The sequence below is a fragment of the Physcomitrium patens genome, chromosome 19 (genome assembly GCF_059467195.1).
Source record: "Physcomitrium patens ecotype Gransden chromosome 19, ASM5946719v1, whole genome shotgun sequence".
Lineage (NCBI taxonomy): Eukaryota > Viridiplantae > Streptophyta > Bryopsida > Funariales > Funariaceae > Physcomitrium > Physcomitrium patens.
The window spans coordinates 14044551-14059236 of NC_143428.1; the positions used below are offsets into that span (position 1 = coordinate 14044551).

Genomic DNA, 14686 nt, shown 5'->3' on the forward strand with positions numbered 1-14686 from the left:
TAATTACTTAGATAAGAAATATTAAGTAGAAGATAAATGAAAGTAGATTTGATAATATTTTATGAAGAAGCTTCTTAAGAGCTTCATGGATATAGAATTGGCTTTATATGTGTTTGTAGTTGATTGGTAGGTTGAAAACTTAGCCAATAAGTTATCCACATGTTGCACATATTGGCAAATTTTGATACAAGTTGGCCATATAACACACATGTAAAAAAACTTGTCTTACAAGTTGGACACATCTTGAAGGTTCTATAGAGCATTGTTACATAGTTCTTAGTTAGATAGTATATATAGAGATAATAGTGAAGCCTTCTTTACTCTTACTAATATCTAGTCTTATTTCACAAGTCTCTATTCTTCTTGCCTTTAGCCATAGCCATTCTAGTTTTAATATTATACCATCATTAACTGATTATCTATTCTTTTTCAATGATATGAGCATATTGATCTTTTGGTTCTTTATGATTTATGTCTTGAATAATTTGATAAGAGTATTGATTCATTGTTTTTATTTTTATTTTAAAATTGATTAGGTTATCATACTTCTTTTATTGTGCTTTAAGTATTATAGACTACATATCTTTAAACTAATATTTTTTAAAACTTTTAACATTGATTCTTTTTTTTAAAAAAAAAGAATTATCTATTTTTTTTAGAAATTTTTATTTGATATTAGAGGTTTTAAATTACTCTTTTTTAATTTAAATTGTAGATTTTTTAAAAATTTTAGATTTTTTTAAGAAGAAGAATTTAGATATTATTCAAAAGTATTGTTCCTATGATTATTCAATTAATCTTCAAAAAGATGCTCAACTGCCATTTGGATCAATCTATAATTTATTGCAAAAAAAGTTGATTACATTCAAAAAATACATTGACAAGAATTAAGCTAAGAATTTTATTTATCATTCCAAGTATCTAAAAAGGGATCTTATCTTATTTGTGATGAAAAAATACAAATCACTATAGATGTATATGGATTATTAATGATTCAATAAGATCATCATCAAGAATATGTATCTTCTACTTTTGATTTCAAGACTTCTTCATCAATTGAAGTAGATAAAAAAATTCATCTCATAGCTTTTTATTTAAGAAAGTTTTCAATTGTCGAGATCAATTACAAGATTTACAACAAAGAATTTCTTGCAATTATGGATTCACTTCAAGAATAGGGTCATTATCTCGAAGATGCTTTTAGTGGAATCACCATGTACATGGATTACAAGTACCTTAATTATTTTATATCAATACATAATCTAAATTTTTTTCAAGCTTATTTGAGCATGTCTTTGTCAAAATTTGATTTTAAGATAACTTATCAACTAGAAAAACAAGAAGATTTTTCAAACAACATTTTTAGACGTTCTTATATTGTGCACAAAGAAAGAGATGCAACTTTTGATCAACAACAAATGATTCAATTGAAGTTTGAATAATTTCATCATTAAATAATAAAATCAACATTGATTTTTAATTCAACATTTCTTAAAAAAATTCATTTAAGTATATCTTTAGATCCTATTATTCATAATAATAAAAATAAACATCTCAAAACTCAAAATATTTTTAAGTTTGACTTCAAGAACAATCTACTTCATTTTGAGAGATGCTTAAATATTCCAATTGAAAAAGCAAAATTAAATGCTCTTCAAACTTATCATAATTATTAAATTGCAAGATATTTTGGATAAAACAAGAGCTTAGAGATAATATTAAGAGATTTTTTGTGGCTTCAAATATGGAAGGAAATTAAAGTCTTTATATAATTGTGTGATATTTATTCAAGATCAAAAACTCTTTATCATCGATCTTATGGACTTCTTCACACATTAGAAATACTAAAATAACTATGGACTTTTGTTTCTTTGGATTTTATCATATGTTATTCAATTTCAAGGTCATATGACTCTATATTTGTGATAATAGATCATTTCATTAAGATGATATATTTTGTATCATATACAAAATCTATTAGAAGCAAAAAATAGCTAAATATTTTTTTAGAAATATTTATTATTATTATGAATTGCTATGAGATATTATATCAAATAGAAAAAATCAATTTGTATCAGGATTTTAGAAAATTCTTGTAGAAATATTAAAGATAGGCATAAAACACTCTTTGGCTTTCAATCCTCAAACAAATAGATAAATAAGACAAGTGAATTAAGTTTTAAAGCAATATTGGAGATGTATCATCAACTACCATCAAGATGATTGAATAATTCTTTATCATTACTAAAATTTACTTAAAATAGTATAATATATTTTTTTATTCAATAAATATCTTTTTTTGCTAATTATGGTTATCATCAAAGATCCAATACTTTTGTCTTCACAAAATTTCACAATCTTCTTGCAAAATATTTGGTAAATCGTTTATCAAAGCTAAATGTAACAATAAAGGCACAATTAAGAAAAAATTGAAAACAACAAAAGATCAATATAGATGACTATTGTAAAGAAAAACTTCAATTCTATGTGGTCAACAAAATATAATTACTTTGTTGTAACATCATGACTGATTGCCTTTGAAAATTATTGTAGATTATTGGCTATTTCCTATTTGAATTATTGTAGATATACATTTCTTATTTGTAAATAAATCAATCCAATTGCTTATGAAATATACCTACTAGAGTTTATTAAGATTCATTCCATGTTCTATGTGTCTTTTCTTGAGCTATATAAAATAATAAACATATTAAGAAGAAGACAATTTCTTTTTTAATTGATTCTTTCTTAAAGAAATAAGGATTTTTTAAGTATTACATACTAAGACATGTATAAAAAAGAAAAAACAAATAAGAGAACAACAATCAATGGTTAATATCAAGAAATAAAAAGACCTAAAAGTATCAAGAAGAATTGAATCAAAAACTATAAATTGATAAGATTAAGAAGGATCTTAATCTTGTCTCTACTTGTATTACTTAAAGACCAAAGGCTTAGAGTCCAATGACTTATCAACCAAGTCTTAAGAAGCTTCCTAAACAACTTACACTTCAAGTTAAATTGCATGGCTTCATTTCTAAACTATTCTAAAAGCTTTTTAGAAAGCTATCTCATGTAGCTCAACTTCTAAGGTATCTAAAACATACTTCTACTAAGTTTTTAGGATATTCTAAAAAAATCTACTGTATAATGGAAGATTTCTGGATAATTCTAGTATCTTCTTTGAATTTTTATAATAACTTAGTTCTTCTAAATTTATCAATTAACACTTATTTATTGAAATAATTTATGAATTTTAGATTTGTTAAATTTCTTAGTCCTCCAAGAACATTAGGATACAAATAAAAATCCATTATTTATTTCTGTAGTTTTTATTTTTATGACCATTATTTATATTAATATACTAATGATTTTTCATCTATTTAGTCTCAAATTCTAACACTTTCTTTCTTACACAGTATTATATAGTATATGAATAGATTCAATCAACTTATTGATTGTATATAAAACCTCTTGCTTAGTTCCAATTAATTAAAGGTCTACTGAATACCTCACTTACAGAAGTAAGGTTCAAACTATGCATATTATATTTACAATAAGAAAGATAGTATGTTAGATGTTCTGCCCATTAAAAAATAAAGATGAAATCATAGAACAATTTTGAATAAAACTAAATTACAGACATTAAAAATAACACAAAAATGAATGCAATAAACTATTGGTTTTAGTCAACTAAAGCTATTTATATTTGAGATAGAAGGTTTATGTAATAGGAAGGCTAAAATTGAAGTGATTTGTTTCTATAAAGCATAATTTGATTTTATTCTCTAATCTATATAATGTCTTTATTTAGATCAAGCCAAAACAGAATACCATGTTAGAAATAATAGTAGATGAAGTAGTAAACTTGGCTGTAAGATGAGAATATTTTGTCATCTCAGTATTAAAAAACATAGAAATATAACAATATAGACTTCTAAGTTCATGCTCTATAAGAAAAATACTAAACTTGACCATTACCTATATTGAAAATAATGAAAATTAATTCATATGCACAGAATATCTTCAAAATTAACTTACATTCATAGATTAGTAAGGACAACCATCTAGAAATTGTAAAAAAGACAAAGATAAGACCTAAATTATCTTATTCAAAGGCGTCATGTTTATTAGTGTAAAAATAAGACTTAAAAATTTTATATTATCTTACGGGGATACTTTGTTACCAATCTTTTAGACAAAGTTCTTTATTCTATCTGTATAAAGTTTAAGTATTTAGTAGCGGTATGTGTGTAAATCTTAGCCAGCCAACTCTTTCTGTAAGCTATTCCAAAATAAACCCACACGGGTTCAGCGCAGTTTAACAGGAATGGATGGGACAGTGCTCTCGGTCTTGAGAAGAATTGATTACTAACCCTGAAGTCGCAGTTATGTACAAAAACGCCACAACCACCTCCTCAGTTTCCGGCCAGATAAGAGAGGGAAGTACAATCTGTTAGTTCAACAAAAAAACATCGAATATTCGGGCTTGATCTTGAGAGCCGGAAGTTCTGGTAAAGGCATTGAGTCAACCCCTCCTTCTTTGGAACTCCTCAAGGAAGAGGTATCAGATCCTCTTCCCCATGTGTCAAGCAACTTCCGATACCTTCCTGCCACAACATGGGCATATGCCGCAGGAGCCGCTGCAAGCACGAAAATAAAATAAAATAAAATAAAATAAGGCCACCACACATACGTTAGAAGATAACTTCAACCATGATAACTAACAATAGTTGCAGAAACATTCAATATCATCCTTCAAAATTTGAACTCACCCATCGAAATTGACGTCGAACAGCGTCCAAACCTACAAATCGAAAGCACATCCGAAGCCACATCAGGAAAACAAGAAAACATTCTGGAACATGAAAACAGCAAGGAACTTGCACAACACCACAAAACGTCTCCAACCATACACTTACGTGTAACAGAGGTTGTTGGTCAACATCTGGATGTCATCCGGCCCAAGTTTGTTTTCATTCACCAGCACATGATAGTGAGTCGGACGAGATGTACCCTGCAGTCAAGCCGGATGCAAATCTTCAAGTTCACGATTGCCCTCCATAGGCGTTGAAGAACAAATAAATTGGCGTAGTACGTAACCAATAGGACTGTGGCATGTGCAATGACTTGCTATGATTTCTAAATTGTACAATAAATGCCTAGTTCTAAGAGTTCAGGGGTACGAAGGATTACAATGAGTCCAGCTTGAGAGACGAGGAAGAAGTCAAAGTTGTGAGGATGGCACACATCCTTATCGACAACAGTACCTGCACAGCACTTCAGGACTTACGCAACAGCACGCTTGAGCTGTATTGGCAAACCCATTCTGCTAGTAGGTTGGAACTAAACCATTATCTTGTAGCATACGACAAAACTTGAAAACCAGTTCCATAATTAGAAAGGATGACCAAAACCTGGCAGAACGTTTCCATTCTTCAACGAATCTCGGTTCTGAGGAAAGAAACGTGTGTTGTGACGTTTCTGAGCGACAATGAAGGTTATCCCAGGATTATAGCCTTCTTCCAGTTCCGCACACGCCTGTAAAAGTAAATGTGAATTAACATCTCATCCGGAAGGATCCGAAGGTAAAACAAAGAAGAATAAATATCCTTCAGTTCTAGCAAACAGATACAAAGCTACGGATCGTACCCTTTTGAACGCCATAAATTCTACCTCCAAACATTCCGCGAACTGGCTTTCGCTGACTCCATCCCTGAATTCCAGATCAAACGTTCCGACTAGTTCAAATGGAATGCAAAAAGAATCAGTTGAACGAACTGGGCACCGAGGTTACCATCTCACAGGAATAAATGCTTCCAGGAGGAAGCTGCTTTGCAATTACAGGAATGTACCTGTAGATGATAATTTGACTTGGTTTAGGATTTGTGCCTCTGGCGCATGTGTTGTAATATGTCAAAAGCAATTCTCTGGCATACACACAAAAAGAAAACAAAAAAAACATTAATCACCGTGGAGCAAAAATCTTACCACGTAATCCAATGTTCTAACGGTTCCCTACAGCCACATCTCATGGAAGGAAGACACTCACCTCACCATGCCACCCTTAGGCTCATAAAGACCAGTTATCATCTCCATCTTGGGTGGCTGTGTTCTAACTTGCGTCGAATAATGGAACACTTCCGGCCAGTTTTTGGTGGCAACCACAGCTGCAATCGAAGGAACACTCAAATCTCCAGGGGATCCATGCGACACATCCATCCCAAATATTATGGTTGACTCACCAAGGCAGGTGAGCATCCGCCGGCTCAATGGGGAATTAAACCCTCCCATCTATACACAGAATCAATATGTTATAACATTTACACTCGAAGATGGATACAAAAATCTTCACTGAAAATAGTTACTCATGCTTGAACATGTAACAGCTCACACCTTCAAATTTATCTTCAGCGCAAGATTTCCAAGATACTGATCGTTGATCTGCCTAGGCTTAACCATGCACTGCGAGATAATTCCTATTTTCATCTCACAAAACCTCTTGAATGGAGCTGTCGCAAAAAATCAGTCTGTTAGTCTCGGAGATGGAATACAGCTTCTACTTTCGAGAGGTTACACTATTCAGTAAAAGACCAGGAAAGGATCAAGTTACCGTAAATTGGGCTGTCTTTGTCTGATAGTATGACCAGAATGAATACAGGCGTATACTTCTTAAGTGACATAAGCATCCACTCCACCCGCTGCTCGGGTGAACGGTTCAATGCATCAGGCAACTCTTTTTGCACCACAGCCGGTCTTCGCATCATCATACCACGTCTGCAGCAACTCTCCACCAGCTGATCTCCGATGCGACCTCCGTCATTGCAGCGGGGATCAAACACAGCGACAGCCCAGGGGTCTATTTTGACTCCCTTCCTTACGGTCTGAATTCGCACAGATGATCAGCGAAATTTATGTAGTCGACTTAAGAATCCAATGTTAAAAGTAGGCAAACTACGCATATAGTACTACTACAAACCCTTCAGACGAGCACCCAGAGTACCTTGTTATTAAAATTCCACCGCCCCTCTCTAGGTTCCTCGGTCTTCCCATTTCCGAATTCGAGCTGTCCTCACACAAGAAATTGCTAATCAGTAATGTAAATTGTACGTTGCATCCTGGTGCAAAGCGCGGTCACTGATTTAAGGTGAAAAAGCAGAGCGAAATGTGTACAACAATACCTGAGGGGCAGGTAGCATTCTGCCTTCGATGGAAGCGAGCTTGTTCTCAAATCGAAGACCGAACTCTGAGATTATTCTGTCAGAGTTGTAGTTGCTCACAGTAATCGCCTGAACATGAATCACGAAAGAAATCAGAGACCATGCTAAGTTCAAAACTAAGAAATAAAAACATAAAACATAAATGATCTGATTCTATTATTTTACTCACGTTCTCACAGATTCTTTGCCGCTCTTGCGGTCCCTGCTTGCATGCAGCAATCTGGGCAGTCCTCTGCCTGCTAGACAGCGACTTCGAGTAACGCTGTCCCGCAACTATCTTGCACAACTGCGGTCAAAAGAACCAGAACCACCGCAGTTGAGAAAAGCAAAATGGGACTCGTGAGAATACGACATATGTATATATGACAATCACCAAAATCTGAAAGAAAGGTTAACCAAATGAACCAGAGCGAAGCACAGAAACCCAGAATATACCTCTAACGGCAAGAATGTGGGCTTCTTCTTGTTCCCAACATCTATTGCTGGAAGACCTGGGTATTTAAGGGTGTACGAGTACACATCGAAGTAGTATTGCTCCACTAACATCTCCTCCTCTCGCGCATTACCTTCGCCGTCTTTGATCCTCTTAGTGAATCTACAAAAACATCAAAACTGTATTATTAACATAACTGGTGACTAATCTACAAGGACTGTGAAACTAGGTTAGATAGATAACATGTCATCACTGCAGATGAAGAAGTGATTTCGCAAAATAATTTAGCTCACTTTAGGTCTTTAATGGGCCGCGGACTGAACCCCGCAATCTTGTGAGATCGAGACACTTCCATGTGAATCGTTTCGATCCTAACTCCTTTCAACACGCTATTGGCTTTAACCCAGTCCCTGCCTTGCAAACAATTCAGGTCTCTTACGTTGAACCTTTCCATCAGAAATTCCTCTACAAGGATGGGCTTCAACATCGTTGTCATAGTCATGTCTGTCACAATCGGAGGCACCAGTCAGTGCCTTGCTCAAGTGACTCCAATTCACTAAAGACGACAACAATTATAAAATGAAGCGCAAGGTGCGAATGCGAGTGCACTCCGCAACAACACCCAACAAATACCATAGCTCAGAATGGGAGAGAGAAGGAATGAGCTCCACTTACCGAGATTCAAAGTCAAGCCCAACCCAGTAGGCCTCACACTTGAGTGATAACCCCTCCAAGCCTCAACTCCCTCTCCCAAGTTGCCAACCGGACCCAAGCTCGGATGAAAGAAATTATCCCTCACAAGAAGGTACCCTCTGTACAAGCACATTAAGAATATAAGGCCAAGCTACGTAGTGTAGACAAAAAAGACGTGATACCAAGAGCAGCAGAGAATCCCGATGAAGATCTGCGGGTAAGAGTCATAGCATACTTTACCTTCTTGAAGCACTCTCCCGAAGCACTATATCTAGAACACGTAGAGCATCTATTGCACGCACTTCCTGCTCTAGATCGCCCATACCCATAACTCTCTTTAGTATCCCGTGAATTGCTTTCATCCGAATCTTTCCAGCAAATTCAATCTTAACAATGAAATCCCTCCCTCTCGCAGCAGTCCTCCTCCTCTTCGTGATGGCTTCTTCCCTAGGAAAACCTACACACAAGTCAAGATGCAACTTACAGAGATGAATAATTAACGTCCAGTGCACGTCGATCGACAACTGAAGATCGCACACAACTTAACGCATGCAAGTATCGCTTTCTACCTGGGCTGCGTGTAGAAGGATCATCTCCAAATTTTCCTCCCCGATCACCAGGTCTGAAAGAGGGAGTTTTGCGGTCATCCAGGAACACTGGAAACTCCTTAGAGTTGAACGATAAACTCCCACTCGTAAACAAAGATTTTCCTCCATCGTAAGCCCCTTGCTTACCACCGCATTCGGATTCCCCAAATGTGTCGCGGAGCTTCGTCATGATATCACGACATATTTTCTTATTCGTTACTTCCGGTTCCATCGACACCTACAGGCACAGTAAAACACACTCATTTAATGCCGGCAACATACACCAGTAAAACGCGAGACAATAAAGATAATGAAATTCAAAACACATATCGCTGGCAGAGAAATGATGTAATGGACCTCACATTGTAATGGTACACGTCGTCCCACTTCACCAGTTCGGTCTTGAAGTGATTCACACACAACTGTGTGAGCCGTCCCGCTCTCCCAAAGCTTGGTCTAGTTGTCTTACTCGGGACACACGCTACAGGTAGAGCCAAAGCAACACTGTCACTACCTCCGCTACGGCCCTGCAAATGTTGTCCACTAGGTCCGGGTTGAGATGGCCGCACTTGGTTAGCTCCAACCCTAGGATGCCCTGGAGCTCCCTCTGAAACTGGAGGTGGTCGTGGACGACCACTAGTATCACGAGACTCCGAACCGTCCATCGTATACGTTCACAAATCTCGCCGCATGATGGGCACCAAAATCAGCCTGACCGCCACTCAAGAAGCAGCTTCATCGATAATCGCTGAAGGTAAAATCAGAAACCTCGAGAATCAAAAACAAAATCTAAATTCGAAGCATCGATTCCGTACATTAGAGCTTGCGATATTTCAGTTGTAGTCTACCAAAACAATATTTACACACTCTTAACGTCCAACTTCCATGACGTCAACTACATCACTCCCACCTGTCAAAACAAACACGAGATCAGCAAAGCGCATACCTTGCTGCAACCTACGGGACAAAGAATACGTTCCTTCCAAGTGACCATCACAGGAGAAATTCAAGAACCAGGGCAATCGAACTCCAGCATTGATGCCACTAAGTCACTGCGCGCGCGAAACGAGAGTCGCGAAGCAAGAAATGCGTTCAGAAGACAAATACGAGTTCCAATCAACACAAACGATGTCAACTCAAACAAGAGCTTCTCGACGTTTCGAAACACATAGCACGAAGAATCGATTCAAAGAGACCAAAACGGATCCAAGAACACACCGTCTTGCAATGAATTTGCGTGCGGAAGAAAGACAGCGTGGATCTAGCTGAAAGAACAGATAAACGAGGATAAACGAGAAAGGAAAATAAATAAATCAAAAATCAAAAAACAAACTAACAAACAAACAAACAAACTAGCAAACTAACTAACTAAGAGAGAAAAAACCCTACGAGTTACTCTGCAAACACTGTCGCTGCGAAATGACGATACACGCACAGAAATTTACGAAGCCGACGGAGTGTGTGCCAGGTGCGAGTGGGCTATGGCCCGAATTCGTGAGCCTCCAGCCGCGCAGACGTGACATCAGAAGGCCCGCCACCGCCAACTTAACTGCCCTCTCGCTCACCAGCCTCTCTTTCTTCAAAATTCGAACCCCACCCCTTCCCTGCTGCGTCCGCGCGTCTTCGCTGGCGCCAGTCCTGGGGATGGTGACGCGACGCGATCACAGAGCCACCATGCGCACATAGCCACGCTTCTTCTTATTTTTCTCTCTTTATTCTTTTTTTATATTCTCGTTCTAGCTTTTCGCGGAACAGAGCGTGGTGAGCTTCGTTTCTATTAAAAGACTGGAGGTACACGCAGAATATATATTAGTTAGGGAATTCTAATAATTATTTAGAGAATTCTAACAGTAGTTACAATGTTTGGAATAATTAAACTATTGCACATTTTGATACTGAAGCAAATCAATTTTGAAGGAAGGACGTAATTTTTACAGAAAGCTACAAGCTACTATGAACTTTTCCATTGTTTGAAAGCATCCGTTACATAAATATTCACATTATAATTTATACTATTATTGTAAAATCTTATTTTAAAAAATGAAGCATTCTGACCAAAAATATAAATATATACAGAAAAAGGTCAATATGCTAATAGGAAGGTCAATATTGTGTGTTTGTGTGTATACATGTACATGCACGATTTTAGATGTTTGTAAAAGTTAGCTGTGTTAACTATATTTATATATTTATTACTTCAAGTGGAAAGATATTGGCCACAATCAAAGCACTTGAAGTTTCTTACAGGATTAATATTTACTCAAACTCCATTCTGACATTCATTCAATATTTCATAGACCCTAAACAAACAATATATATATATATATATATGAATAAGTCGTAATTCTACGACATTCATGAGCACCATTCCTCTTCGCACTACAGTACAAAATACAAGGGCTTGTACAGGCTTTCACTGTTCTGGTTCCCTAAAGTTTGGCTGACACTGGCTTCGTAGGAAACGCCCACTTTACACAAGAAGCCGTTTTTGAAAAATGAGAAGTTGCCGAATCCATTGTACCGCTGACTTAAACCCGCAGCCAGCACTTGTGCTGTCTTTGGCGGCTTCACATTGATGACCGACTACTAGCACTAAGCTTGGTTTAATCACCACTCAATATTGGTTTCCCTCGGAGACGTTACCCTTCATTGAACTCAATTAAAACTGAAATTAGTTCATGAGTGCAGAATTTTGAAGTACCTCCTACAATTCGCGAATAACGGCTTCGACGTAGTTTTAGATTGAACTTGCAAAAATATGAAAACTTTCGTTTACTTCGCCTCATTAAAAGTTATCGTTGCATGAATCTGTGATTCGATGTTTAGTGCATCGTCCAAATTTACTAAGACGTCAGCTCCCTTCTAATTGAAAAATGGAAGTAAAAGGCAATTTCTGTCTTATACAAAAATTCACGTGGCTATTCTTAGAAAAATTTAAAGTCATTGGTCTTATCATGTTTATTTAGTTGCTTCAAAGCTTGCCCATGGAAATTAACTACCACCAAGGCTATTTCCTTAATAGACTTCTATTAGATTATTACTTTACTAACGACCAAAATGTAAATAATGTGCTTCTAATATTATCTTTAACTAACTAAAATAACAACAAACTTAATTTGTGTAATATCTTTAGATGTTGGAGATTTAGGTTGAATCTTCAAAGCAATTAACAAGAACAAAGAAAATATTAATTAATCACAAGTAAGATCCTTGTGATATTCCAAAAATAGAAAAAATTTATTGACCATGTTTTTACATAAGAATCATGATATATATATATATATATATATGCATATACATCATTTTTTTATGTCAAGATTTTAATAATGTTTTGACATTACTATAATGAAATATATACATATACATTAAGAATTTATTAAAGCCACATTTCAACTTTGTTAAAGCCACACCTTTCAAATCATATAATGATTCATTTAGTCCTATGTCATTCTATCTCCATACTTTGTCATTATTCTCAATAAGGTAGCTTATCATTTGTTCTCGACCTTCTCACAAGCCCAAGACTGTGGCGGGCAGCCTTGACTAGACTACCTAAGACTATAGAGAGCTTGTCAATTGAAATTGAATTTTGATTTGCTTATTGTTGTTACGTTGATAAAATTGTGTATGCATGTTTCTATCTTTATAAAAAAAAATACATATATTCACTTTTTTAATTATTCATGAAAAATCTTCATCACCATAAATTTTGCCTTATGCTTAATAATGACAATGATGACTTTGAAATTTGACGTTCTACTTTTGTGAGGATGTGGGCCACAAGTCACAACATTTCTTTTTTAATTGGTTCTAAGATTGCCAAAAGTGTGTTATGATAGACTCCATTCAACAAGATACATTAAATCAATTCACACAAGTGAAGTTGAAGTAGAAAGCTCTTTGTAAAATTAGTCTTGGTAATGTAGAATGACTTATTATTTAGATATTGTCACGAATATACATATGTACTCTAATAAATACCTATATGATTAGATAGAAGTATATAAAAGTAAATAAAAGTAGATTAATTTCATAATACTTTCTAGAAAAGCTTTCTAAAAGCTTCATAGATGTTGCTTTGACTTAACATGTGTTTGTAGTTGATTAATAAGTTAGAAACTTGGTCAATAAGTTAACCATATACTGTTACAGTTATAACTTTAATTTTTGCAACCAAAATAATAATGTAAATTTACAGTCGATTACGGCAAGGTACTTCTAAGTTATAGTTCTTTAATCAATAAGTCAAGAAGGTTTTGAAGCTCTTGATAAATAAAAAGATGAATTACTTATTGTTGCAATACAAATACATGTCTCAATTGTTTTAATATTGTATCCAAATCAATAATACAATCTAATAGTTCCTTGTATTCATATGCCCGCCTGACGCAAAAAAATATAAAGAAATTCTTTCTAAATACATAGATATGCATGCGAATATTTTTATAAAATCTAGTAAATGTCGAGGCTATATAACTCAATGCATTTATGTAAATAAACTTCTAAATAAGTAAAATAAAAAATATTAAATCAAAACTAGCAAAAATTTGAAGCTAAGAACATTAGACTTATAACTAAAGAAATTAAATTATTTATTAGACATCATTGACATTGACACATACTAAAGTATCTATTAAAAATAGACAAAAATTGTATGGACTTTGTGCCACAAGAAACTAGATTGACAAAATCAAAAAAACTCTTCACTGAAGTAAAAACCACATTTAAAAGTTCTTCTTTACAAAATATTAACATGAAATAATATACATATCTAAAATTAGTAAAAATCATATAAATAATTAAATATATTAGATATTCTAGAATTTTGTCAAACAACTGATTATATAAAATAAGACTTTGTTCTATAACTAGAAGCTCCAATCATCACATTAATTGAATGTAAAATCTAGCAATAGAAAATACTATTCACTAAATTAACAAATTTTTAAGATCTTGAGCTTTAATGAAAAAACTTTTATATAACTAAGCAAAAAGCCATTGATTGACAAGATATCAACAAAGAACTTACATCAAATTGAGATTGATTTATAGCAATTGCTAATCTAGAGCTACTTATTAATAATTGTAATGCTCTAATTTAATCATTTTCAATAATTAGGGCTTTTGTAAGTTGTAGTATAAAATTGCAGTCCATAGTCCTTCCAACTTAATTCTAAAACCAAGCTTCATCAAAAAAAATTATTTTCTAGTGCTATGAATCTTGCTACAATTACACTACACAAAAGAATTTAAACCACAATTGCAATCCAAGATGAATAAGATTAATGTAGAAGTTGATCAATTCTTCAATATAAAAGATGAGCACTTTTCTTAATATCTATATTTGAATACATATCTAGTTTTTGTATTTGTAAGAAGCTCCAATCTTTTTTTTCAAGGTCTATTTTGATTTAATAATAATTTGTGCAGCCAAAATAAAGCATGCCTAGATAGGACTAATTAATTCTTTAGATAAGTGATATATATTTTACTTATGTGTCTAAAAAGACAATAATCTATAAATTACTTGGACTTACAAAGATATCAATAGCATTTTTTTCAAAACATTATCATTGCAATTCCAACAATTTATTTAGTATTATTGCTATAGTAAAAAATATCCTTTATCTTAAAAAAATGACAACTTTAAATTAGATTTGTTAGATAGTCATCTTCATTTGTCTCTAGAAGTTTGCTCAAGAAAAAAACAAAAAAATCTAACAATCATAAACAACTTAAATTGACATGCAATA

General features: G+C 34.2%; 1 protein-coding gene across 5 annotated transcripts; it reads right to left on the minus strand.

Moving 5' to 3' along the window:
- Positions 1 to 3868: 3868 nt before the first annotated feature.
- LOC112272811 (protein argonaute 16) lies at positions 3869 to 10558 on the minus strand. 5 transcript variants are annotated; one of them, XM_024500942.3, is made up of 22 exons: positions 10369 to 10492; positions 10152 to 10198; positions 9880 to 9985; positions 9296 to 9681; positions 8916 to 9171; positions 8587 to 8803; positions 8329 to 8465; positions 7947 to 8157; positions 7656 to 7815; positions 7390 to 7506; positions 7182 to 7289; positions 7004 to 7066; positions 6614 to 6884; positions 6397 to 6512; positions 6053 to 6294; positions 5856 to 5930; positions 5653 to 5716; positions 5418 to 5541; positions 5197 to 5270; positions 4923 to 5017; positions 4776 to 4807; positions 3869 to 4643 (listed from the first exon to the last, which is right to left on the minus strand). In XM_024500942.3, exons 4-22 carry the CDS (start codon positions 9596 to 9598, stop codon positions 4462 to 4464), a joined length of 2847 nt encoding a protein of 948 aa, XP_024356710.1. In that variant the 5' UTR covers positions 9599 to 9681; positions 9880 to 9985; positions 10152 to 10198; positions 10369 to 10492; the 3' UTR covers positions 3869 to 4461. The 5 variants fall into 5 exon arrangements, with proteins under 5 accessions (XP_024356710.1, XP_024356712.1, XP_024356709.1 ...); XM_024500944.3 differs by lacking the exon at positions 10152 to 10198 and having other exon boundaries at positions 10369 to 10506; XM_024500941.2 differs by lacking the exon at positions 10152 to 10198 and having other exon boundaries at positions 10323 to 10453.
- Between the last annotated feature and the right edge of the window lie 4128 nt (positions 10559 to 14686).

Excerpts from the sequence above, each read along its gene's own strand:
- LOC112272811 (XM_090244695.1), bottom strand. The coding sequence starts at position 9,598 with ATGGACGGTTCGGAGTCTCGTGATACTAGTGGTCGTCCACGACCACCT. Across the intron at positions 9,172-9,295 it reads ACGACGTGTACCATTACAAT|GTGTCGATGGAACCGGAAGT; the intron begins GTGAGGTCCATT and ends CTGTGCCTGTAG. Across the intron at positions 8,466-8,586 it reads CGGGAGAGTGCTTCAAGAAG|AGGGTACCTTCTTGTGAGGG; the intron begins GTAAAGTATGCT and ends GTGCTTGTACAG.